General features: G+C 42.8%; 2 protein-coding genes across 8 annotated transcripts in view; one reads left to right on the top strand and one right to left on the bottom strand.

The window, feature by feature from the left end:
- Zzz3 (zinc finger ZZ-type containing 3) overlaps nucleotides 1-20,039 on the top strand; it is a 79,208-nt gene extending 59,169 nt beyond the window's left edge. For 6 of the 7 annotated variants that reach the window (XM_036189353.1, XM_036189359.1, XM_036189356.1 and 3 more), the window contains 10 exons: nucleotides 2,479-2,617; nucleotides 4,540-4,687; nucleotides 4,774-4,889; nucleotides 5,465-5,536; nucleotides 6,449-6,550; nucleotides 7,176-7,271; nucleotides 9,308-9,460; nucleotides 12,971-13,105; nucleotides 15,037-15,137; nucleotides 15,396-20,039. In XM_036189353.1, the coding sequence (XP_036045246.1) occupies nucleotides 2,479-2,617; nucleotides 4,540-4,687; nucleotides 4,774-4,889; nucleotides 5,465-5,536; nucleotides 6,449-6,550; nucleotides 7,176-7,271; nucleotides 9,308-9,460; nucleotides 12,971-13,105; nucleotides 15,037-15,137; nucleotides 15,396-15,540 (1,207 nt within the window). In that variant the 3' untranslated portion in view covers nucleotides 15,541-20,039. The remainder of the gene's footprint in view (nucleotides 1-2,478; nucleotides 2,618-4,539; nucleotides 4,688-4,773; nucleotides 4,890-5,464; nucleotides 5,537-6,448; nucleotides 6,551-7,175; nucleotides 7,272-9,307; nucleotides 9,461-12,970; nucleotides 13,106-15,036; nucleotides 15,138-15,395) is intronic. The other variant, XM_036189358.1, reaches the window with a different exon arrangement.
- The window catches only part of Ak5 (adenylate kinase 5), a 197,974-nt gene continuing 191,104 nt past the window's right edge, over nucleotides 19,883-26,752 (bottom strand). The window contains exon 14 of the mRNA XM_036189364.1: nucleotides 19,883-21,228. Within this exon, the coding sequence (XP_036045257.1) occupies nucleotides 21,160-21,228 (69 nt within the window). The 3' untranslated portion in view covers nucleotides 19,883-21,159. The remainder of the gene's footprint in view (nucleotides 21,229-26,752) is intronic.

Genomic DNA, 26,752 nt, shown 5'->3' on the forward strand with positions numbered 1-26,752 from the left:
TTTGAGGCAAGAGTTTTCTTTGTAGTACGCATTGAATAACAAATGATACCTGTTTCACGTTTATGAAATTTAAAATACAGCAGTGCTCAGCATATAGTACACAATGAATTTTAGACCTTCTTATGTTTTTGTTGTTGTTTGTATTTTCATACAGTGTCTTAGTCTGTAGACTAGGCTGCCCTCAAATTTCCTATCCTTCTGCCTTATCCCCATGAAGGCATAAGCTATCATATTTGGCCTTTATTACTGTTTCTTATTACATAGTTGCTCATCTATCTTGTCTGTTCACAGACTTGTCCTCCGCTAAGCAGAGCTGAATGCATTGGCAGGTGTGATCTGAACAGGACCACTATACAGCGTCACTTACTGTGTTACTTTGGATCAAAGACACAGTTTGTAGTTTGTTCATCTCTCCCTCCCCCCCCCTCCTTCCTTCCCTTTCTCCCTTCTTTCCTTTTTTCCTCTTCCTTTCCTTCCTTTCTCTTTCTTCCTCTCTCCTTTCCCCTGCCCTCCTCTCCCCTCTCCTTCCCTCTTTCCTCCTTCCTCTCCTTTCCTCACTAGGTAGCTCCAGCTGGCCTGTCTGTAACTCACTATGTAGACCATGTTGCCCTCAAACTCAAGAGGTCCACCTACCTCTGTCTCTCAATTGCTGGGATTAAAGATGTACTCCATCATACTCAGCCTTCTTTCTTTAAAAAAAATTCATTTTGGACAATTTCAAACACTAAAAAGTAGGTGGACCACTGAGATAGATCGATCCTCAGCTACATGCTTACTTCGGTCTCTAGGAAGATGGTCAATGCTGTTTTTCTGCACACCTAGTTCTGTTTCTTTCTCTTCCATTATTGTAGTGCCCTTGTTATACCTAAGCTCCATGTCTAATGTATTTTGGTAATTGCTAGAGCTTTTAAGAGAGCGCCTTGTTTTCTTAGCAAACAATGATTGGATTAACGGGCAACCCAGGCTTATCTTGGATTCATCCGTGGACTGACTTGTTCCTTTGCCTTTGAATGTGGAGAAAGCTGTGGTGGGACTGAAAATAGATTGTGTCAGACTGGCTGTCATGCCAGTCGATCCAGGGCTAGACAGTATAGTCTCTCCCAACTGGGGAGGTCTCTGACTAATCTGAGAGTGGTTTGAATTGACGTCACTGTTGTTCTACAGGTTTTCAGTGCTCATTCTGTGCCTTCTAATCATTTTGCCTGCATTAAGGAAGCAAAATTGGAGTTGGGAAGTTATGATTTCATTGTCTCCCCACCCCACCCTACCCCACCCTGTATTCTAAGCTGGCCTCAACTCTGTACATACCCATACAGTTTTATGTTAATGTTCACTGTGTCATCATGTTAAACAGAAATAAGATGTTTGAAGCATTAGCTCGGTGATGAGTCTTGGGGTTGAATTGTTGGGATGTTTCTGGTGCTCTGCTGGCTTCTAACTTTCAAGACTTACTATGCTGCTGATTGGACAAAACATCAGACAATTATTTATTCAAGAAATATTTCTTGAGCATCTATATGCTGGAAAGTGCGCTGTACCTTGACTAAATAAAGAAAGGTAAACCAAACATACATTTCCTGTTAGGAGTCGCAGTCTGTTGAGAAACAAATGTATTTGCACCATAAAGGAGAACTGCTCAGTTGATGCTTTAAGGACACAGCTTCTTTAAAGTGACTTTTAAATTATTTTTGTGAAAAGCTTCTGAGCATCCAAGGATTTGGGGTTACTGCATTTCTATGTGTATTTATATGTAAAACCTGACATTCCAGACTCAGGACAGTGCTAGGGGGAAAAAAAAGACACTGAATGCGAATGGACTAGTTAATGAATGTATCTCTAGTGTAATTAGATTCCAGGGTGATGACAAGTAAATTGATTATGTGGATGAAATGGATGTTAGCTATTTTAAAAGAGCCTTTGCAGGTAGGGAAGTAAAAAGATCTTCAGCATTTGCCTTTGTCTTGAATGTTGGAGAAATGTGGGTGAGGAGGAGGATAGAGCAGATAAGGACCATGTGACCTACCATATCAGATTATGCGGCACTGTCTTATGGCTTTGGGAAGAAAATGTGCCTTAGGCATTCTGTTCCTGCAAAGTAGAGCCAGAGGGCTGGATTTGGGGGCTCGTCTCTTTGTGTGAAATTATGTGATTTTAGTTCTTTTATTAAGGAGTTTCTTAAAACTTTGGTTGCTGGAACGTAAGAATGCTTTCTTGTTTTCTGAACTCATTCAAGGTTTAAGAATTAGAAGGTCTAAGATGGGAAAGGAGGCTTTGCTTTCTCTAACTGATGTTTTCTGACTAGGTACCTCGTAACTCAGGAAGACCTCATTTATTCCCAGTAATATGTTTTACTAAACTCTTTCAGGTAACTTTAAAAAGACTGTGTGACTTCATATATAGTAGATGATAACTTGAACTGAGTTTTTATTGGTTGTTGTTAGTAGTAAACTCCAGTGAGATTGCCTTCTTTGTCTCCAGTTACCAGAGACTGCTACAGACCATTGCTGTCCTTGAGGCTCAGCGTTCTCAAGCAGTCCAAGACCTGGAAAGTTTAGGCAGACACCAGAGAGAAGCACTCAAAAATCCTATTGGATTTGTGGAAAAACTTCAGAAGAAGGTACCAAAAGAATGTACTTTTGTACTTTTGAACATACTTCCTTCCCTGCCCAGCACACGGTACAGTTTGCCCAGATTTTTTGCTGTTTGGACAAGAGCTGTTCTGCTCACTCTTCATCTGTTCTTCCCCTCCCCTCCCCCTCCCCTCCCCCTTCCCCCTCCCTTCCTCCTCCCCTCCCCTCCCCCCTCCCTTCCCCCTTCCCCCTCCCTTCCTCCTACCCTCCCCTCCCCCCTCCCCTCCCCCTTCCCCCTCCCCTCCCCCTTCCCCCTCCCCTCCCCCTTCCCCCTCCCCTCCCCCCTCCCCTCCCCTCCCCCTCCCCCTCCTCCAGTACTCAGGGTTAGTGGGACTCAGGCCTGGTGCAGAGGATTTATTAATTATTAACTGCTTTTGTTTGGGTCACATTTGCTACTGAGAGAAAAAGCAAATGTCTATAGAGACAATACAAGAATTCTACATATGCTTAAGGCATAGCCAAATCCATGAAGAGAAACTATGAATTTCATTTAATTTTGAAAAAGACTTTTTTTTCTCCTTAGCATGAAGCTAACTAGTTTCTTTTTTTTTTTTATATTTGAAACAGACAATGTTTAACAGTGAGCTATTCAAATATACCAAATTGATCAAGATGTACACATACAAATACATTGTGTGAGGGTGTTGTTCTCTGGTACTAGAGATAGAAGAACCAAGACCTTGTACAAACAAGCACTCTAGTACCGCTGAACCTTGCTTAATATATTTGAAAGCCTCAGTGTCAGTGTTGTGTGAAAACATTAAACAAAATCTATGAGTGCCGCTCTTTGTAATGGACTCGAGATGGTGGTGAGATGTCGTCAATGTGCCTTCCCTCTCTCCGCTTTCAGGAAACACTGCATTTCATAATACAGACATAGTCTGCACATTGGCTTATTAAAAACTGGTTTTTAGAGCTGTATTGTACCTTCTCTGTTAATAAGGTTCCTCTTGGTCCAGCATGGTGGTGCAAATTTAGGATCTCCAAACTTGCCCGAAAAATGAGGCTCCTGAGTAGAAGGTCATCCTATGCTACAAGAGACACTGTTTGAAAAAATAAAAACAACTCTAAACAACAAAAACCCCTAAAACCTTATAATAAATGAAAAAAATCTCCTTTTATCATTATTAAATGGTTTGCTTGAACACAAAGACATTGTTTTTAAAATGGTAATTTTGGGCAGATTAAATTAAAACTGTTAGAGAAATAAATAATAAATGTATTAACTTTAATCTCATTTGTGTTCTGGTAAGCAAAATCATGCATTTAGGCATACTTACTAGATTTATATGCAGTTGGCTGTTTGCTTGTTTTTCATTCTCAGGTTTAATTTAGAATTTTGTTTAAATTCAGAAACAGATGTGTTATTGAGCATCTTAACTTTTTACAAAGAGTAAATCCAGATACTCAATAAAGAAGCAATGTTTTTGTTGCTTAGGAAGACTTCTTTGTCCTAGATTTAATTTAGAAGTTTAATTTTTAAGATGTCATAATATGGAGCAAGGAATGTAGCTATGGTGCAAGATGTGCTATTTTGTACCAGGCCCAACACAGCCAGAAAGAAAAATTGTCGTAAGTTTTATATGTGGCAAAGACTTATAGATTATGGATTCATTTTTTATTATGTTGCCAATAAGCCACAAACTTGAGGCTAAGTGTCCAAATGCATATATCTCAGAGTCTCATCTGTTGCATTTAGCACACACAGTATGCTTGTTACTGGAGCTGACAGGTGTTTGGTGTTTATGTGTAGAGTTGCTACTGATGCAGCACAGTATCTCTGGAGTTTGTATTTAGCACCCTAGGAGTAGAGTTTACAGTGTGCCACTTGCATTTTTATTTTACCTATTATCTTCTTGAATTAAGTGTAGATTGGCACTCTGATATTTTTATTTTGTCTTTTTCCCAGGCCGATATAGGGCTTCCATACCCACAGAGAGTTGTTCAGTTGCCTGAGATTGTGTGGGACCAGTATACCAACAGCCTTGGGAACTTTGAAAGAGAATTTAAAAATCGCAAAAGACATACTAGGAGAGTTAAGTTAGTTTTTGATAAAGGTAAGAACTTACATGGTAAGAATTTAATGAAGAAAATGTCTTGCAGTGTCTTGCTTGAATAATTCTTTGTATGATTTTATTTTTAGTAGGCTTGCCTGCTAGACCAAAAAGTCCTTTAGATTCTAAGAAGGATGGAGAGTCCCTTTCTTACTCCATGTTGCCTTTGAGTGATGGTCCAGAAGGCTCCCATAATCGTCCTCAGGTAAGAAGTATGAAATATCTGAGTAGCATAAAAGTGCTTAACATTTGTTGATTTGTGTTTTTAAAATGAGTCATTTACTGAAAAATAAGGGAACCATAAACTTTCAAGGTAACCAGAAGCCTAAATCTGCTCCAAACTGCTAGATGTGACACTTCAGTTGTGTGTGTTCCAGGCTTCCAGTTGCAGCCTCTTATAAAATGGAGCTGGTTGGTCATATTGTAGGTTCTCTCTGGATTTTAAATGGGCATTGTGTGTACTGTGCCTAGTGGCACTGTGGAGTGTGATCAAAATTTCAGATGTGGCTTTGTCTCTGTGGGACTTGTTACTTTTCAGTTTTGAACCCACATTTCTTGTTTCTAGACATGATTTGCTATCATTTATTTATATGAGGATTATTAAGTGTTTAAAACCAAATGAAATACAAGAATATGAAAAAAACATTTAATCAGCAAATAGGTGATGTATGTATTTAAAAATGTGCAAAGATACTTTGGAAATTCTAAAACATTCCTTGTGTGCTCTTTGGCTATATCCTTGATGTTTTTCATTTATAAAAAGCTTTTTTTTATATGCAGATGATAAGAGGTCGCCTGTGTGATGACACCAAACCTGAAACATTCAACCAGCTGTGGACTGTTGAGGAACAGGTGATGCATACGTCTTGCTTGTTTGAGTTAAAAGACAGTCTAAACTGTTACTGGTAGAATTAGCACCACCAGGCAGGTGTTTGCTGTTGCACTTCGATTCCTTGTAATCGTGAGTTTAAAATACTTACTTTTATGTACCTTTTTGCATATTTTAAGAATTTTGGATTTTGAAGGTGTATGAACTGTTTAAGGATAATTCTTAAAGAAAAACCCTGGGTTTAGGAAGGAGGCTAGAAATGGGTGGATATTCTTAAAAGCAGATTTGAGAGAAAAGCCTCAAGACAAGCAAAGATTCTTCAAGTTGTGTTTTAATTTCTGTTGTCAGGGAGCTGAGAACCCAGACTGGCATGTAACGCTCATATCAGATTGCCTGTGCTGAAGGCTGTAATTGAGTGTGAGCTTATGTAATGTATTAAGTTTGGTTGTGTCTTTAGGGTTAGTGTGGGTGTTAGAAGCTGAGTGTTAGTATCCAGTCAGATACATGAAGGACAGATCACACACAAGAGGAAAGACTCTTGATATTCTAAATCCAGTGAACTGGCATGGTTATGTTAATACTGCAGGGGATCCTCTACACATTTGGTGCAAAGATAGCTGGGGAGCTGCGTTCACTCAGATGTGTATAACCTCGATGTATTTCTCGTCTGTTTTCTTGTCCTGCTTTGTCACTGAAGTGACTGAAAATCCTGAAGGAGGGCTTTCACAGGTGTTCTCGCTAGACGTTTTTGCCTGTGGCAACTTAGGTTCCTAACTAGAACTGTTTTCTGCTTTGAGAATCTCTAATAATGTAAGCTCCAGAGTTGGGGAAGCAGCACTGTGCTGTGAATAAAATATGAATGTATTTATTTAGAAATCCAGTATTTTAATTGGAATACATTTTTCACTTAAAATTCGGTCTTGGGTTTGGTGCAGAAAAAACTTGAACAGCTTCTCCTGAAATACCCTCCTGAAGAGGTAGAGTCTCGGCGGTGGCAGAAGATTGCAGATGAGCTGGGCAACCGGACAGCCAAGCAGGTGATGGCAAGGGCTGCAGGCTTTTAGGGGACAATTCTGCAGTCATGCTGGCACAATGGCTACCATTGCTAGCTCTAGTGTGTGGTGGTTTTAAATTGATCAGCATGTGCATCAATGCAAAACATTAAAAAATATATATAGTAGACCTTGAATCTCTTGAGTGCTTAGTTAAGTGTGCTGACAAGGGGTTGAGGATTTAGCTCAGTGGTAGAACGCTTGCCTAGCAAGCACAAGGCCCTGGGTTCGATCCTCAGCTCAAAAAAGAAAAAAAAAAAAAGAAAGAAGTGTGCTGCCAATGTCATTTTGCTTAGGCCGTGCTAGTGGTTGTGGCATTGCATTCTGCTGTCTTTCTGGACACAGACCCAGCAGCTTCCTTCCCCAACGCCCACCTATATTACCAATAGATGGCTTCCTGCTGTACTCACCAGTGCTCACCTGTGAAAATAAGGGTTTAGTTTTGAAATCACACAAATTTAAATTGGCTTGAAATGATTTTGTCAAGATTTTTAAATACCGATGTCTTTGATGACTATTTAAAAGTAATTTTTTGATTTAATTGTTATCATTTAAAACTTCACAAATATGACATTATTCCAGTATATTAAAAGAACTGTTGTTTCCTTAGGTTGCCAGTCGTGTACAGAAGTATTTCATAAAGCTAACTAAAGCCGGCATTCCAGTTCCAGGCCGAACACCTAACTTATATATATACTCTAAAAAGGTAAGGAGCAGAGATGGAGCAAGCCTTAGTTGGAGCTCATTGAATTCAGAACTGTCATGTGGATGTGAGTGTTAACCTGCACTCCTCTTTTTGACATTGCACTATGTTGGGCATAAATGCAGAATAAGATTCCATTGTTGCTACTTAGAAAAATACACTGAGTTTTCACAGTTCTTCATTGTTTTCTTGGAAGTAATAAGAATGATTACTACTTGAAGGGTTTTTGTACCCATTCTGTGTTAGGAATGTCGTCGTGCAGCTCAAGTTTGTAAGGTGTGGACTCTGAAGTGTGGGTCAGCTCTCTTCCTGCCCTGCTGCACAGACAGGAGATGTGACTGAAGTCTTGGCCTCACTGCCCTTGTCGAGTTGTTAGTTCTGTTCTCCCTTCCACGTGTGGGAGAATATTGACAGGTGGCTGTTAGTTAGGAATTTGGCATCATTCTCAACCCTTTTCATACATAGATGTACTAGGCCATAATAACATACGTCAATTGTCTTGTCACAAACTAATAAGCTGAGAGCCATTGCTTTTGAGACAGACTCTGAGTTGCTGTGTAGACTAAGGCTTGTGGTGGTCCTCCGGCCTCTGCTGGGAAGCAAAGTCCTGGGAGTGCAGATGGTGCTACTGTGCAGATTTCCTAGTTCGTCCCAAGCAGCCTTTTTGTCCCCTTCAACCCCTTGAGGTTGATAGGGCTTGAACCTAGGGCCTTCAGCATGCAGGGTAAGGCGTTCCATCACCTGTCCTCTCTGTTGCTGTCCCTCCCTTTGCACTGCCCTCTAGTGAAGAAAGCTCTCTCTGATGTACAGAGCACTGCATTAGTGTGCAGCCAGTAAAACTAGTAAAACCAAAGGCACAGTTGGCTGCTTCTGTTAGCTTGATAGATCCTCATGACATTTCCTTTCTTCCACCAACTCTCCCTCTTCACATGAAGGAAGCGAACATTACCTTCCTGGTGGATGCTAGTTTAAGATTTACTTTACTTTTTAAATTATATGCCTGTGTGTGGGTATGTGGACATGAATGCTGGTGTCTACAGAGGCCAGAGCTTTGGATTCTCCCAGAGCTGGAGTTTTAGGAGGTTGTGAGCCACCTGTGCGGGTTCTGGGAGTCAAACACTCTGTAAGAGCAATAAGTACCCTTAACACCTGAACCATCTCTCCAGCCCCATGGGTTTTTGAAGTTGTTTTTAACTAAACTTTTCAAGCTTGTTTTAAATTGTTAATTGTTTTAAGTCTAATGGTATATACAGCTCTTATAGCCTTGGAATGCTGGAACCTTGCACACCAGTGTTCAGACTAACAGTATAGACTCTTCATGGTTATTATCTCCCCACCCCCACCCCCAATGCTGTGGGTCAATCCTAGGGCTTTATTTATGCTAGGCAAGTGCTCAGCCACTGAGCTATATCATCAACCCCTTAGTTAATTTTTCTGAATTTATTTTATTAATGTGTTATTTTACACCTCGTGTTTTTACAAGTAAGAGTAAGTAATGACCAAAAAGAACCTAAATGTGTTCCATCCCATGTGTGTAGTCTGTTGTAAGTTCACAGACACTGTGGCCCTGGAGGTTGAGTGTAGCCATAGTCATCATAATGGTCCTGATCCTGGGAGAGTTGGAATTTTGAAATGGGTGAGGTGGTGGCTCTTCAGTGGTTCTTCATGCCTGTGGTGTATTCTGGTCATGAGTGATGTCTGCACCAACTCTGCCATCATCTCACTACACTGCCCTCACCATGAAACTCAGCTCCTCATGCCTGTTCTTCATCTCTAAAGATGACTTTGTAGGGATGTTGTGAGGACTCAGTGATGCTGTTCTAAAGCAGCACTTACTTGGTGTTAGGTGATTGTTTTTCAAGACTCAAATATTCTGGCAACTTCTCTCTCACTGGACAGTTACTAATCTGACTTAGGCCATTCTATTCTCTGATTTTCAGTATAAGGTGATCATAAGAGTTCAGTGCATACATGTTTTTGTACTTTTGATTCTGTTAATGATTTTTCACTGTAGCAATAAGACATGTTTTCTCACGTAGTCTTCAACAAGCAGACGACAGCACCCTCTTAATAAGCACCTCTTTAAACCTTCCACTTTCATGACATCACATGAGCCGCCAGTGTATATGGATGAAGATGATGACCGGTCCTGTTTTCATGGCCACATGAACACTGCTGTGGAAGAGGCATCCGTAAGTTAGTTACTTGTTTTCATACAGATGACTGTACATCATGAGTGTATATGATTTTCTGATTAGTCCTTCTCTTCAGAGATTGCTGATGTATCCTCTTTTCATTAACAAGTCAAATGTAAAGTTAATGTGCTCTGCTTTTCATGAAAAACATTCAGCATATGCTTAGGTAGTGAGAACAGCCCAGAGAACCCACATTCTGTCGCCCAGCTGTAATAATTGTCACCCGGCATTAGTCTGGCATACGTGTCTTCCCCTCAGCTCTACTTCAGATTATTTTGGAGGGAGTTCCAGACACCAAGCTCAGGTTTTGAGGCGCTAACTCTTCATGGATGGAGGCTCTAGTTGCCTCAGTCATTTCACAATATATGTACACACCTGTGCTCAGGGCCCTGTGCACATTAGGCAAGCACTCTACCAGCCTGAGCTGTACTCACAAACTTGGGGTGGTTTAGACTTATTTGGATCCAAAGAATGGCAATAAATTGGGAGTGGGAGTGAAGAACCCCCCTTCCTTTTCTTTGCCCTTGCTGCCTGCACTGAAAGCTGGGTGGTTTGTGCACAGATTTGCCCAGTGTGGATGTGTCTGCTGCATCCCTTTGCGCCATTTGACTTGTTTCTGTTGTGAATTTCCTGTGAAAGGGCTGATTCCTTGCTTGAAGAATGTGTACTAATACTCTGATTGCATAGAATCAGAACAGGAGATTTTAATGGAAAGTTAGCAAGAAACTTTGTTCTGTCTCTTAAATAACCATGGAGGGGTTGTATTGTTGAGTTGTTTTTCCCTTTGAACTTGTCTTCTGCAAATGCTCATGCTGAGTCTTAAGATACATCTTTTATCTGTGATTTTGTACTTTGTTAGAATGATTTATTTGACAAACTGTTTACCTAAATGTGTTACATAAGGGATTGTGTTAGGAACTGTGAACATACATATGTCTTTGTTCTTCTATCTTGGGCTTGTTAACTGATCTCATCAGTAAGCAGTTGTTAAAATGCGTCAGAGGAGTAAAGGGAGTGTTCATAGTCACTTAAGAAGGAGACCTGAGAGAGTGACTGAAAGGTAGCCATGTGAGGACAGGCGGGACAGAACACTGAAAACAGGCTTTGGTGGTCTGTTTGGTGGGTAGTATGTGCAAGGTTATTTTCCAGTACAGAAAACATATTTTTAAGTTGACAATGTAGTAAATTAAGTTAGATTTAATTTCTTATCTCTCTTGTAGCCTAGGAAAGTCTTGAAATGATAATCCTCCTGCCTCAGCATCCTCAGAGCCCTTCTGATCCACATAGCTGTTTAAAAATGTACATTTACGAATCTTCTGGTGGTAACATGTATAGGTTTCTCTTTCCAAAGACAGCAGCTAAAGAAATTACATGTGCATAAATACTCCTTAGTTTGAAACATCTGTAGTCCACCTTAGCCTTATTGAAATTAGTCCTTTTTAAGTAAAATTGAAATACTGTAACTCAGAAAGCTATTGAGTACACAGTTGAGTAGTGTTAATAAGTCATTTGTGTTACTGTACAGATTCCAAAATCCTCCCCACCCCACTTCCTGATACTGAGGCAGACAGCGTCGCCACATTCCTTCCAGCTCCTAGTGCCCACCATCGTTCCCTGTCTGTACAGATATGACCAAGTGGAAGCCCACAGGTGGTTTCTCTTGCTGTAGGTCTGTCTGTGGCTATTGATTTACCCATCTGCAAAGTGAACGAACTGTTTGGGGGAAAATACCTGTACCAAACATGCAAACGGAGATGGACGAAAGATACAGTAGTGCAGTGTGAAACTGAAGAATCTTAATCTCGCTTTCGAAGACCTTGGCACTTATATAGGAAGCTACAGAAAGTTGAAAGGAATGGTGGGAATGGATACTAGATGACAGATTTGAGAAAATGTTATATCAGGACAGAATTAGTTAGATATGCATGAGAAAACTTAAGACTTCTGTCTTAGACAGCTGGGTGTATTAGGAAAGTAAGGGTTCAAGTCATCCACTCATTAATTAATTTCACTAATTAATTGTATGATCTGATCTGGGGGCAGTTGTTACAATTTCTATCAGCATCCGTTTCCTGGAGGTGAAATAAACACAGTAGTTAATGATACTTACCATGACAGAAGGGTGAGGGAGGTGAGATTTTTATCTGGCCCGGGATTGAGAATTAATGGAACCTGGGGCAGTGGAGTGATAGTACATTTAGGAAACTAGTGACCATGGGATCAATTATTCAGTTGCAAAGGATCCTGGGTAGCAGGGCAAGATTAGGAAAATACAAAAGCAGGATAGTAATTAAAAATCTCGGTAGGCTTTTGAAAACCAGTTTGAGGTGAGCCAGCAAGAGAGATGGAGAGGAGTAGTGAGAGAGGCTTGTGGCTGGTGTTCGGAGCAGACCGCACTAGTTGAAGACAAGGTCCAGTGTGTAGCTGCTAGAGTGGGAACCAGGGAAAGACTAGAGAGGCGTCACTGTAGTGGAAATGCCGTGGAGAGCCGAGAGATCACGACAGAGGACTGGACGCTGAGGGGCTTAGCATTGCCCAGCGTTAATGGATGGTCTTTGAACCACAAGGTATAAATTCCAGCAATGGTTCCTCCAACCCTGAAATTGACTAGCAATTTCATTCAAAAGCACCATGCAAAATCTGTGTACTCTGATTCCTAGGGTGTTTTATGAGCGCTTTGAAGTATTTATATAATTCACACTGTTTTCTGAATAGCCAGTGTAACTCAGTTCATCTCCTTGAGTGAAAAATATACTGTTTTTAGTCAGTCATTACAAATACAGAGGGGGCTGCAGAGATGGCTCAGAGGTTAAGATCACCGACTGCTCTTCCAGAGGTCCTGAGTTCAATTCCCAGCACGCACATGGTGGCTCACAATCATCTGTAATGAGATCTGGCACCCTCTTCTGTATACATAATAAATAAATAAATCTTTAAAAAAACAAAACAAAACAAATACAGAGTATAAAACAAGGGTAGAGATTGGTTTGCTTGTTTAAAGCAAAGATACCATCTTTAGAGAGGTAAATAGGAAAATTGTTAGACTAGAAAGAGGACATTACTACAGAGCAGGGAGGGCCGCCCTGGAGCTTCTGGAGTGACTTTGGGTCTTCATCCTCGTGTGACAGAGGTGCCGTCACAGCATATCTCCTCACATTGTGAGGCAGTGTGGTTCAACCTTGGAATAGCACTTATGAGATGGATCCTGTGTAAAGTGCTCGGTGCATAAGCACGAGGACCTGAGTTTGGATCCCAAGCCAATGTGAACAACTGGGCCTGATGGCATGCCTGTAAGTCCAGTGCTGGGCAGCAGAGATGGAGGGTTAATGGAGCCCAGCAGCCAGAGTCCAGTTGAATTGGTGAGCGCACACACCAAAAAACAGTAGCAGTCATTGTGTGAGTCTTAAAAGTGAGAATATCAGTAGAAAATAATTAGTGTTGTGTTTCTTACACTTAGTCCATTTTAATTAGCAAACTAACACTTTTATATTTTGTCCTTTTTAACAGGATGAGGAAAGCATTCCTATCATGTATAGGAGTTTACCTGAATATAAAGAACTATTACAGTTTAAAAAGTTAAAAAAGCAGAAACTTCAGCAAATGCAAGCAGAAAGTGGGTTTGTGCAACATGTGGGCTTTAAGGTAAGCAACTTGATCTAATTTTTAAGAGTGAATAGGTGTATCTGGAGTATTCTACTCTGAAAGCATTCATTCAGGGAAAGGGTAGTAAGTTTCTCGGTAATTTTTTTATGCATACATGCAAAGTTGTGCCCACAGTGTGGGTGTTACAGTCTCTGTTCTGTGTGGAGAAGAGAACATGCAGTTGCTTATCATGTGCAGTAAACTGGGGTGAAGTTCATCTGCTGCTCTCCTAGTCCGAGCTATCAATGAACATACTTCCCATTTCTTGTTGCGTTGCCTCATTAAGTTTCAGGAGGCTGAGAGAGGCTCCATTTCTTGCACGCATTCCAGATGCTCTCCTCAGTGCAAGAGGCTGGGGAGGGAGAAGAGTTAGACTCAGTTCCTTCTTCCCCAGTTGTCATCTGAGCAGACTCAGGTGGATCTCTGTGAGTTTGAGGCCATCCAGGGCTATGTAGTGAGATTGTCTTAAAAATAAAAGGAAATCCTTGAGATACAATAGCTGAGTATACCTAAAGAGCGCATAAAAGTAGTCAGAGGATATGTAAAGTTGGGGATTTTTTCTAAAGAGTTTAAATAATGGAAGATTTTAGAATAGAGAATAACAGGAAATTTGCATTTCAAGAAAATGGTTTGCTAACTTTTAGAAAAGCACCAGATTTAGACTTCACAGCTCATCATTCACTGTTACTAAATATTGTAAAGCAATTTATTCATGTATTTTAATGCAGTTAAAATATGGAAGTGAGGTGGGGCCAGAGATAATCTGGCTGTAGCTGAGGACTAGATTAGAAGAAGGTAAGAACAGAGGCGGGCAGCCCCTTGGAGACTGAGGAGTATATGAAAGTGTGTCTTGCCTGAATTGTCTGGCACTGTGAAGATAGACTGTAGCCATTAGAAGTATCTGCACTTAGTGAGGTGGGAGGAAGTTCAGCAAGGCCATAACGTAGTGTTGCTGTTGGCTGTGTACATAAAAGTGTTGATGCATGCTGTGACTGTTGCTGGTCTTTGGAGTAGCCCTTTCCTTTTGACCCTTCAGTGACCTTACTCATCCTTAAGAGATTTTCCTAATGGGCTTCTTGATTTTTGGAGAGGAAATTGAGTCTTCAACCATGGCGTGTTGGGCAGTGTGTTATTCGAGAATCTAGAAATGAGATTTACTCTGTGTCTTAGTCACTGTTCTGTGCTCTGAAGAGACACCATGACAAAGGAAACTCTTATAAAGGAAAGCACTTCACTAGGGGATTGCTGACAGTTTTAGAGGGTGAATCCGTGACTGTCATTGTAAGAAACAGACAGGTGTGGTGCCAGAGCAGTAGTTTTGAGCTTTACTTCCTGATCTGGGGGCAGTGGTCAGAAAGGTACTAGAGTAGACTTGGGTTTTGAAACTCAAAGCCCACCTCATAATCCTTCCCAAACAGTTCTATCAACCGGAGACCAAACACTCAAATGTATGAACCTACAGAGTCATTCTTATTCAAACCACCACACTTTGATTTCCAAAATTCCAACCCGAGGGTGTGCTGAGCGGGTCTTGTAATGCATTACCCTATGGAGAAGAAGCTGCACACCTTTCTTCTTGTCTTCATAGGCTTTGTTCTCAGGGGTTCAGTCTAGGGATTGTAAAGAGAGGAGCTGGACGCCATCTGGGTGTCTGCCAGGAAATGCCTGAGCAGCTCTGTGTCTGGTTTGAGTGAATCAGGTGTTCACAGCCACACACTGGTTTCCCATGAATGGTTGATTGACTTAAACACTTCATAGGGTATTTCTCATCCACCAGGAGTTTGATCTTGCATGGATAAACCTTTATCTACTTCACTGGGAATGTGTCTAAGTTAAGCCAGTGTGTTATATTCTCTACAGCTTGAGGGAAGGGTACATTCTAATAGAAAAGAAACATTGCCAAATACTCTGCCTTTCTGCGTCTGTTGCAGTGTGATAACTGTGGTGTAGAGCCTATCCAGGGTGTCCGGTGGCACTGCCAGGATTGTCCTCCAGAAATGTCTTTGGATTTCTGTGATTCTTGTTCAGACTGGTAAGTGTGTTTTTATTTGGGGACAAGAACCTCAAGCAGTGAACTTTACTTTCAAACTTCTTCAAAGTGTAACTATTCTTTTAGGGTTTAGATTTTATTCTAAGCAATTAAAATTTTCCTTAAGTCATATCAGATCTCAGCAGCTTTCTATTAGAGCTGTCCAAGGGATCAGTTTAACTGAGAAGAGTTTGTGATAGGTACATTGGAGTGCATCTGGAGTCATGTGATAATGAGTCTGTCTGTCTTTTCTCCTTGCAGCCCACATGAAACAGATATTCACAAGGAAGACCACCAGTTAGAACCTGTGTATAAGTCAGAGACATTCTTAGACAGAGACTACTGTGTGTCCCAGGGCACTAGTTATAGTTATCTTGACCCCAACTACTTCCCAGCCAACAGATGACATGGAAGAGTGTCAGCACTAGTTCTCGCCAACACAGCAATGGCCTCATTGTTGATGGGGTGCTCAGTTTGGACACTCACAGCATGAGAGCTCCCCGAGTGTTCTCGTCAAGTACAGCTCTGCACCGTGTGGCTGTAGATCAGCAGCTGAACATTCCTGGTGAGCTGAGAGTTTCCCTGGTGAAATTTTCACCACCACTCTAAAGCCGTGTAGGTGGTGATCTTAAATGGGTGAGATGGAATCGAGAACACGCATTCATGCGTGAGTAAATTCCAAAGGTTTCAAAGACCTCAGTCATAACATGATGGTGAAAGACAAAGTATTTCTATTAAATCAGTTCAGTAGCTTTCAGTTTTGTGAAAATAGTTGTCAGCGCAGAAACTGACTTATAGACGAAGTTTTAACCAGTGATGGTGTTTGCTTCTAGGATGTGTACTCTAAAAGAACTCACTGTCCGGTGGTCACTGAGGGCCTTTAGTAGACTGGAGCTGCTTAACGGTTTGATACCTAACTTTTAATCACGATGAACAACTGTTCTTACCAAAAGCAAAGCACGAGGTAGCTGTGCTTTGCTTCTGTAACCAGCTCATGGGGTGTGGATGTCATGAAGTTGTCACGCAGATATATTTTTTAAATGTCATGTTATATAAGATGATCATGTGATGTGTACAGACGATGGTGAAAAGTGCCAGTGGTAGTAACTGTGTAAAGTCTGATTCACAACATTAACCCTTTAATACACAGCCTTCTGCCTCTGTATTTGGAGTTGTCAGTACAACTCGTCAAAGAAAACTGCCTAATATAAAAATCATATATATGGTGATAATTTTTCCCTCTTTTGTAGTCTGCACAAGGTCCATAAAAGATTGTATTTTTATTACTATTTAATGAGTGATTAAATGTAGTCTGCACAGTGAGCAAGAGTTCACAAGCATTCTTTTATACTGCTGGATTTTGTTGTGCATCATTTAAAACATTTTGTATGTTTCTTATCTGTGTATACAGTATGTTCTTAAATAATGTTCATTTGTCGGGAGAACTGTGAGAAATAAACTATGTGGATATGTTTGTTTATATTATAGAATGCTTGTTGTGGCTTCCTTTTTCAACAAGTGTTAAAACTAGAATTTATGACTTCAAAGTCTGTTTTTCATCTGTATTTGCTTTCTGTTCTTTATAAAGGGTGAAGACTGTATTATGGAAAAGAGCTTGCTGCCTGATAGAGGTGTCAGTGTTCTCCCCACAGCAGAGGTGCTCACTGATAGCCAGATGTGGAACCCGAGTATAAGCCAGAAATTCTACTCGAGTAGTCTGTCCTGACAAAACTAAGTCCCTATGTTTAGAAACAGGTGGTTTCCAAAAATTATCAACTGGGAAAAGATAGTATGTTCTATAGTGGATTAAGTAAGTATTATACTAGTCTTGTTTTTAACATTGTTTGTTTTTCCTGTTTTTAAGTTCAGGGAACATTATTTACTAATTCTTTTCAATACTTGGCAAGGCATTAAAATCTACCCTGAATTTTTTTAATTAAGAAAAAATACAGAATTTTAATATGGAAATGAGAAGTTTAAATAATATATTGATTATGTATCACTGGTCATATTGATGCAGTCTATTGTACTCAGAAAGAAAAGTTGACAGGCTTTTATCTCTGGGTCATTAGTGAAGGAGAGACAGTTAAAATAGGTGTCTCTCTACTGTGTGCTCAGTGCACATGTCAGAGGGCTGCCTTCCATCTGTCTGTACAGAAATAGTGCCAGATGGTTTTGGAGAGCAGCTCATATCTATCCAGAAATCCCATAAAGCTTGAACTACACTTCAGAAGGAGATATGAGTGATAACATCAGCAGAGTACACAATTTTAAGACTGAGGTAGTAATGAGGTTTTTTTCCTCTTTGAACAGAAGATGTGTTTTGGATTTTTCTGCTCTAAGCACATCGTCCCTGTGGCTTGGTGGGAATGCTTTCTTGTGTTTATTTGAGGGTTGTAGAAGTGGGCAGTGCTCTTCTTGGTGAGCAGACCTTCCATCTGTCTGAGAGTTGTGCTTGAGAAGCAGTGTAGTCAAGTGCTTTAGTAGGTCTCATGGCATATGATGCTCAAGGAGTTTGCTACTAATAACACACCATAAACCATTGCTCTGATGTTAGGGAGAGGCACCAATAGCACTTACTGTGCCCCACAGCTCATTGGAGTCACAACCCAGTGAGGCTTGTTCATTGATTTCTCTGTTTTTGTAGGAGACCTAGCCAGAGAGAAATTAAATGCCTCACCTAAGGGTCATATTGTTAGTGAAGTGATGAGATTTGTCTGTAAGATTTATCCCTGTGTTTTGTTTGGTTTCCCAGGCAAGAATACCCCTACTGTCAAGTACTCTGTGTTTTCCATGCCTTTTTTTCTTGTATATTGCTAGAGTACAGACCTGAGCCCATGGCTACATTTGTAACATGAGAGAGAGGCCTGTGTGTGGCTTGAGAGTGCACCAGAGTGCCCCACCACTGTGACTCACAGGAATACACATGCATCTCCATTGCCTTCCCCAGCCCCATAGTATTCCTTGACTTCTCTTCTTCCTTTGATTTACAGTGAATCACAGAACACAGTTGACTGAGGAACAGTTGTAAAGGCTGGCAGAAAGTGGCATACCGCTGTAATAGCTAAGTATTGTTTTGTGAACTTTCCCAGATAGCCGTGTGAGATATGCTGAATGAACTTTCTTACTGTGGATAGCCAAGTTTAAACCTGTTGCTGTGGGTGCACTGGAGGGAACAGGCGTCTCCAGTCCATTGTCCTTTGTAAGCTCTAAGGTCTTGGTTTTCCGTGGAAGAGTTAGTTACTGCTGTTCATAGGATCTCAGAGAAAACCCAAACCCACTGCCTTGCTTACCTGTGAAATGGATTGATTTCTGAGAGGTGTGTCGCATGGAGCTTCTTGAGAATGCAGTCTGTGTCTGTGTCTCTAGGCTCTGACATTTTAACAGATTCTCTACAAATACTTGTTGGTTATATGACCCAGTGTTTTGGAAAGTTACACTCTTTTCTTTAGAAGGTAGTGGGGCCCAATACATGAGGTGCCAGTAACTCTTCGAAAGCCTGTCTCAGGAGGTCCTTTGACATGCCCTAGAGGACAGCCTCTGCATCCAACTTGTAGGATGTAGTTCAGCCAGTCAGATCATTCATCGTGGGTGTGACTCTCATGTTTGCAGTGACATTTTGGGTCTTAGTCACAGTTGGGGAAGTGGTATACCTGTGATTGAGTTCTAGGAACAATACTAACTGAATGTAATGGAAAATGGAAGGCCCTGAGAATTAAAACCTGTTAGTTCTCAGTATAACAGATATGTTGGGGACTCCTGCAATAGAAAATCCAGGCCTTTGTGGAGCTTATAAACTTAACACAGAAGACAACAATATGCAAATAAACTTAAATATCCCTTAATTAAATAAAAGTAATATTTGAGGAAAAATAATAGGACTGTGAAGAGCATTGCCATTTTAGGTTAAATGGGCTGAGAAACTCTCATTGGTAAGGGTAATCAGTTTGGCATATGGGAACAAGCTGTGTGGACCAGCTGTAGGGAAAGGCAAGAGGCTGCCAGTGGTAAGGGCCCAGAGCCAGTGAAGAACTTGGTTTGCTCAGGCAGCTTTGAAGACAGGCATTGTGGCTTGAGCCAAATGGAGGAGAGGGAGGGTCCAGTTGATGGTGTCAGGGAGGGCACAGCTTGAACATAGGTCATAGCCAGGGAGTTTACATTTGTGTTCTGAAGTTGTCCACATACATGCACAACCTTTTGCTAGGCAGAAAATGCTAAGGTCCTTTCATGTTTTAAAATCCTATGACTTCAACATACTGGTGCCACTTGAGTCATTCACAAGAGCAGTGTGTGTTTTAGTTGTTCTTTGGAAAACTGATTTGCATTCCCAGGTACTGATTTCTGTTGGAGTTTTCCAAAGTAGCTGCCAACTCCCCTGTGGAACCCCGGGCTGGCTTGCCTATGTGTCTGCTGCCTCATTTCCTCATCCAGAGCTGTGGGCACAGTGTTTGCCACTGTGTGTGTTTTGTGTTTGGAGTCACTTGTTAACATTTTTACCCTGTAGCAGCACTTTCCACCTGTGCTCAGATACTCATATTCCCTATCAAGAGTGCGACAGCTTGGGGTAATGTAAGCAGCTGACAGCTGTGGGAATTTGGGAACAGGATGTACCCTTTCTGGTAATAGAGGCCTAATTGTAACCAAAGAAACTTAATTTCTTGTCTAGCACACACTGACATTTCTGTTTAGAAACAGTGCTAGGAGAAAAGAAATACGAAAATGACCATGTATCATGAATATATTAACAATTTCTCTGTAATAGCTCAGATCTGGTCTATGGCCAAAGTTCAAACCATATAAGTGGATCATAATTTTAAATTTCGACTGTGTTTGTTTCTGTTTGGATGAAAGCTTTCAGAGGCTTTCCAGAGTGATGTGAGTTACAAATAAATAGAGAAAGAGTTATCCTGGCTTCCATTTATTTCATTTCTACATAACTGTTTTGAGGAAAAAATGATTTTAAAAATACAGTTCTGTCCTGGAAACATCTCTGTATTTGCACACTCATTGAGGAAAAGAATCATGCAAACTGAACTGCGTATTGTGTAGTGATTGAGTGCAAGATGCAGGTATTTCAGAAGATGGCAGCAGCTTCAGTTCAACAGCTCAGCACAAAAGACCCAGGCTTCACTGGTGTGATGCAAGTGTTTACCATGGAGCAGGCCATGAAAAACGTGCAACACAGGATACAGCGCAGGACACTCACGCATGAGCCTGCCCCCACCCCTGTTAGGATACTGTTCCTGTCTTTTTACTTGGCAGTATGTCAGGGAGTAGAAATCTCAGAACTACAAGATGGTTTTGTCCAGTGAGTGAAGTATCAGTCATCTCTCCTATTTTTAGGTTACTTCCAGACTCTAATACTAATTTATGGAATTGCTGAGACGTACTACCACATGGAGAGTGGCTTGTACAGTTGCTCAGATGTGTTAGCTTTTATTACACTATTCGATGTAGCTTCCCCCAAATGGATAGTACTGATTGCCCTGTTGTGCTCCCTTAGAGAAGCTGGACAGTGTCTTATTTTGAAACATTTCTGTCAAGTACTGCTGGTGTGGTGCTGGTGTGGTGCCTCTGCACCACAGGGCAGTTAAAGGTCCCACCAGAGCTCTGGACCCTTCATGGGTAGAAGTGGAGAAGCAGAGAGCCAGTACAGGATGCCATGTCCAAGCTTGCCCCATGCTGAGGACCCATGTGAGGGAGGAACAAAAATGGGTGAGAAGGAAACTGATATGTTCTCCCTGTGTGATGGATCAGACTCCAGCTGGCCCTGGGGCACGCCCAGCACAAACAGATCCCCAATGCTCTTCCCATCCTGACTTTGCTCTGAGGTACAGCCTTGTGACAGAAAAACAAGCGAACCATACCAAAGGGAATGGTTGTCTACAGGAGGAAGAGGTGGACGGTCCCAGAGATACCATGCATGGCTTCCAGATAATTCCCATGAGTTGAGCTGGGAAGGAAGCAGCCTGCTGGGATGGTGAGGACGAAGGGAAGTGTGTTCATGAAGGGGTGATTTTCATGTTCAGAAAACAGAGTCAATAGCTGTGCAGAGCTGAAGAAAAACCTGATCTGGTGTTCCCTCTGCATTGACCTGTATTTGAAAGGAAGAGAGAGTTATTAACCTCTGGCCTGCTTGTAAATGCCATTTTTTAAAATAATGAAACAAAAACCTGCTTTTGCTCAGCAAACTTAAAATATAGTGCCCACCCCCTAAACCCATAGAGACTGGAGTGAAAATGATTTCTTGAATCAAAAGTAAGAGCCTTTGTGGTGGCTCACACATTTAGTTGCAGCACTCAGGATGCAAGGAGGGGGATCTCTGAGTTCAAGACCAGCCTGGTCCACATCAAGCTCTAAGCCTGCTAAGGCTACATAGTGAGACTCTAAAATAAATACAATTATATCCCTAGATTAAAATGAAAGAACATCGCTACACATTGATTAGAATGCACCAAACACCAACTGCTGCCTGGGATATGAAGCAGCCAGAACTCTTCTTAATTGCTGACAAGAGTGAAAAATGGTACAGCCATTTGAGAGGCAGTGCATTTCCTTTACCCTCCAGCAGTACCCCAAACCTGCATGTGCATGTTTACAACAGCATCCTCCGTGATTGACAGAACTGTACTAAGATGTCCTTTACTATTTACACAGGTAAATAGTGACCTCTGAACAGTGGGTCACTCGGCACTAAAGTGAAATGAGCTATAATAAAGACATGAGATTGACATGCAGAAGCCAGTCTGTAGTCTAGCCATGCCAGTGCAAAGAGCAGTTACAGCAGAGGGAGGGTCAAGGAGGAGCAATCAGTGTAGTTGCTTCACATTGCAGAGTGGTCCAAACACAGAATGTCTAACACCAAGGCATCGATGTCAATCGTGGCCTTTGGGTGATGAGTATAGGTTCATCTCTCGTGGTAAACGGATGATGTTGATAGTTGACGTGATTGTATTTGAAGAAGGGGTATCTGGGAACTCATCTGTGAAACTAAAAGTACTCTAAAGCAGAAAGTCCATCGAAGCAGCCAACAGAGGGCTGTGCTCAAAGTATTGTTAGAACTCTGGACATTTTGGTGTTACCATGCATTAAATCACTTAGAGCACAGTGGGAAGACAGCCCAGATTAGAGGAGCAGGGGTGTGGAGAAGAAAGCAAATCCTGGGCCCACAGTGTGCAGATAGACTAGGAGGAGAGTTGTTGAAGACAGGTGATACACTGGTAGAGGAAGCCAGCAACAGATGAGGGTTGGGGGGGGTACTTCCTGGACATCTAGCCAGCCACTGGGGATTATACACACACGCTCCTCTGCAGAAGGCAGAGGCCTGATGACCAGAAGCTCTATAGAGGCCAGAGAAATGCTGGTAGCATTCCTTAGACATAGCCTTGCTTACCTTAGGAAAAGTGATGAGGGGCATTACTGCCTAAAGAGGGATTGACCTGCCCAGCTGCCATCCTTAATGGAACTGCACATAGGTCAATGAGCAGACAGGCAACTGAAGCCGTAGCCAATGGTGTCCTCTGATTGGGCTATGGAGCTCTAAGAAAGGAAAGTTTCCAAAGGCTGCTGTGGCCAAACTTATAAACTAACTTTAAAAAGGCAAATTTGTCCAGAAGAGTTGGGGATTGTGGCAGGAAGGCAGGGTGTCCTGATGATTTGGAGCCATGTGGTTCCGTTAGAAGAAGGCAGAGGCCTGGTGCCCATGGCATCCCTGCGGCTGGCTGGGGTGGTGGTCTGGCTGAAGCACAGGGCCCTGTGAACAGCCCCAGCTGCCAGCTCCTTGCCCGAGGCACTGCGCAGTCTGTACATTTTTCAGATGATCTTACCATAATGCTAACTGTACTAAACAGGTTTCACCATGATGTCTTCGTAACTGCATACAGCATATCTCAGTCACAGATAACTCTCTGTGCTCTCATCCTGTCTCCCACTGGCCCCTCTGTCTTCCAAATAATACCCTCTTTTTAATGTCTTATTTGTAGAATCTTGATTCTGCATACAAGAGAAAACATGCAACATTTGCTTCTTCTATTTACTTCACCTCTCCAGTTCTTTCCTTTCCCTGCATACAAGTGATGTTTTTCTTTTTATGCTTGAATAAACTACATTTTATTTACCAATCCTTTGATGGGCTGCTGAGTTGATCCCACACTTGAAGATTATGGACAGCACTCTAGGGAACATGGATGTGCAGGAGACAGTTTTGTTGAGGGCTGTTTGAGGTAACTTTGAGGAATTTTTATTTTTATTTTTTCAATTCTTGTTATCTACCTAACAGTCATTGCAATTTTGTAGCTAGGAATCAACTTTTACATGTTTAAACACTCCAAAGAAATACATCTAGCAATATTTTTATTTATTAAATTTCATTTCTCTTTTCCATTTTTTTTTTTTTCTTTTAAGACAAAAGTCTCATGTATTCCATGCTGGCCTCAAACTCATTATGTAACAGAAGATCCTGCCCCCACCCCTCAAGTGCTGGCATAACAGATCCACATTACGTTTATGCAGTGCTGGAGATTTGGTCACATAGAGATGATCAGAAGCAAAGCTAGGGTATACTGATCTATCTGTACATAGGTGATCAAACCATACAGATAGATGACTCATAAGAGCCAGGGATTATGGTTGGTTCTTGAGGAGAAGAATGTGATCCAAGGAGGCAATGTGGCATGGGGGTGGGGGTGGGGCTTCTGAGGATGTTTCTTGGCCTGTTTGGTGGTTAAGGGAGAGAGTTCATGTTACTCTTGAAAGTGTACATATTTTAAAAGTCCCTTTAGGATCCTCAACTGAAGTACACATCCTCTGAGCCAGAGGACTCTGCCTCTGTACCGGGGGTGTATGCTTAGGTCCCTCACAACACCCAGCTTCCTCTTTGCCTCTGAGAGCCAGCATAGTCCACATTGAATTACCAAGCTGCCAAGAGACAACAGTGCAGTTCTGCAAGAGCATGAGGCCCGTTAACAGAGAAGTTCCACAAGGGTTCACACTGTTAGGAGGCAAGTGCAGGCTGTGGATTAGGCATGTCTCACACAACCCTGGGAGAGCAGACATGTTCTGAGGATAGTAAAGATGGCTAGTAATGACATGTGTGATGCATAAGTAATCAATAACAGTGCCCCGAAGGACAGGTGACTCTGAAAGGTGACTCATGTTGCCCAAGTTCACCTAGCCAAGGAAATGGCTGGTTGGGACAGACCACAAAACTAAAGGTTGGTACTTGTTAACTACATCATTATTGATCAGCTAGTTTAAAATGGCTGGCTGGTTGGACATGGGTCAGAAAATGATGGTGGGATGGGAAGTGGAGAGTTCACCACACAGCAGTGTGTGCACCTATTCTATGAAAACCACGAGGCACAGAAGGCTCCTGAAGAACACACAAGTTGGTGTCAAATTTCACAAAGAACTGACAACTGAAGGCGAGCCCTGCACCAGCAGTGCCAGTGCCTAATCGCATATCCAAGCCTGCTGTCCCAGTACACCTCGGCTTTGACTAGGCCCCTGCGCTCTTGGACCTGTTTCTGATGTTACATGGGAGTGAACTAGAGCTGGGCACACTTGGCTTTTGCTCAGATGCTCTCTAATAGTCAAGTCTGAGTTCACTATTTTTTTTTTTAGACAGTGACTCACACTATGTCAACTTAGGTGGCCTGAAACTCACTATGTAGACCAGACTGGCCTCTACCTCCCTGTGTGATGGGATTAAAAGTCTTTACCACCAGGCATCTGTCTTTAAAAAAAAAAAAAAAAAAGACATTGGGTGTGTGTGTGTGTTGGATGCAGATGGGTGTGGGGTACATACCACCCCTGTGTTCCTGCAGAAACCAAACACTGGAATTCAGGTTTGTACCACTGTGCCCTTCTTGGGTCAGGGCCAGTGAGATAGCTGTAGAGCCCCTGGCAATGGGATTTTGTAGAAGGGAGGTACGTAGGTCAAGTCTGAGTACAGCATGGGCAAGTAGGAATTTAGTCAAGCAAAGTGGAGGCCAGTAGGAATAGTACCGAGAGGTAGCAAGCATTAGCAAGGGATGTCAGCCAGCTAACCCCACCTAGTGGTTCCTGCAATAGACAAACCAGGGTGAAAGCCAGCCGTGGTGCCCTGTGGTTATAATCCTAACACTTGAGAGGCAGAGACAGGAAGATCAGGAGTTCAAGGCCAGTTTCCTACACATAGGATATGTGACATAGGATCCTGTCATAGGCAGGGATATCCCCGGTAGATGATGGGGTAAGGAATTAGTGGGGGTGGGGTGCTCTGAGTCTTTGCTAAAACTGATTTATATAGGAAGCTCACAGATGGGCTCAGAAAGTTCTAGAGCTTGCCCAAACTTTGAGGAGAATCTTCATCATTATCTAGTTGGACAGTTGCTCTTGAGGACAAGAATGTTTCTCAGCATTATATCCCCCCCAGAGTCTGACAGGTAGGCTCAAAACAGAACAGTTGACCGAAGACTGACCTGGGTGGCATGTCCCCCCGCCCCCCCACACACACAGTGGCTGTTGGAGGGCAGCTTGTTTCTGGTGGGAGATCCTGGGCTCCACAGAGGCTGAGGGGATTCTTTCATGAAAACCAAGTGGCCCCTTTCCACACAGAAAGCCTTGGAGTGCCAGCTCTGAAGGGAAGTGCTTGAGATTTACGGACCCATGTGGGTGGGGGGAGGAGGTGGAGAAGGCTAGCTGGTGTGTGTGTGGGGTGTGGGGGCAGCTGGTGTGTGTGTGTGTGTGTGTGTGTGGAGGGTGTGGGGGCAGCTGGTATGTATGTGTGGAGGGTGTGGGGGCAGCTGGTGTGTGTGTGTGTAGGGTGTGGGGGCAGCTGGTGTGTGTGTGGGGGGTGTGGGGGCAGCTGGTGTGTGTGTGGGGGGTGTGGGGGCAGCTGGTGTGTGTGGGTGTGTGTGTGTGTGTAGGGTGTGGGGGCAGCTGGTGTGTGTGTGTGTGTGTGTGTGTGTGTAGGGTGTGGGGGCAGCTGGTGTGTGTGTGTGTAGGGTGTGGGGGCAGCTGGTGTGTGTGTGTGTGTGTGTGGAGGGTGTGGGGGCAGCTGGTGTGTGTGTGTGGAGGGTGTGGGGGCAGCTGGTGTGTGTGTGTGTGTGTGGAGGGTGTGGGGGCAGCTGGTGTGTGTGTGTGTGTGTGTGTGTGGAGGGTGTGGGGGCAGCTGGTGTGTGTGTGTGTGTGTGTGTGTGTGTGTGTGGGAGGGTGTGGGGGCAGCTGGTGTGTGTGTGTGTGTGTGTGTGTGTGTGGAGGGTGTGGGGGCAGCTGGTGTGTGTGTGTGTGTGTGGAGGGTGTGGGGGCAGCTGGTGTGTGTGTGTGTGTGGAGGGTGTGGGGGCAGCTGGTGTGTGTGTGTGTGTGGAGGGTGTGGGGGCAGCTGGTGTGTGTGTGTGTGTGGAGGGTGTGGGGGCAGCTGGTGTGTGTGTGTGGAGGGTGTGGGGGCAGCTGGTGTGTGTGTGTGTGTGGAGGGTGTGGGGGCAGCTGGTGTGTGTGTGTGTGTGGAGGGTGTGGGGGCAGCTGGTGTGTGTGTGTGTGGAGGGTGTGGGGGCAGCTGGTGTGTGTGTGTGTGTGTGGAGGGTGTGGGGGCAGCTGGTGTGTGTGTGTGTGTGTGGAGGGTGTGGGGGCAGCTGGT

This window comes from Onychomys torridus, chromosome 6 (genome assembly GCF_903995425.1).
Source record: "Onychomys torridus chromosome 6, mOncTor1.1, whole genome shotgun sequence".
Taxonomy (NCBI): Eukaryota; Metazoa; Chordata; class Mammalia; order Rodentia; family Cricetidae; genus Onychomys; species Onychomys torridus.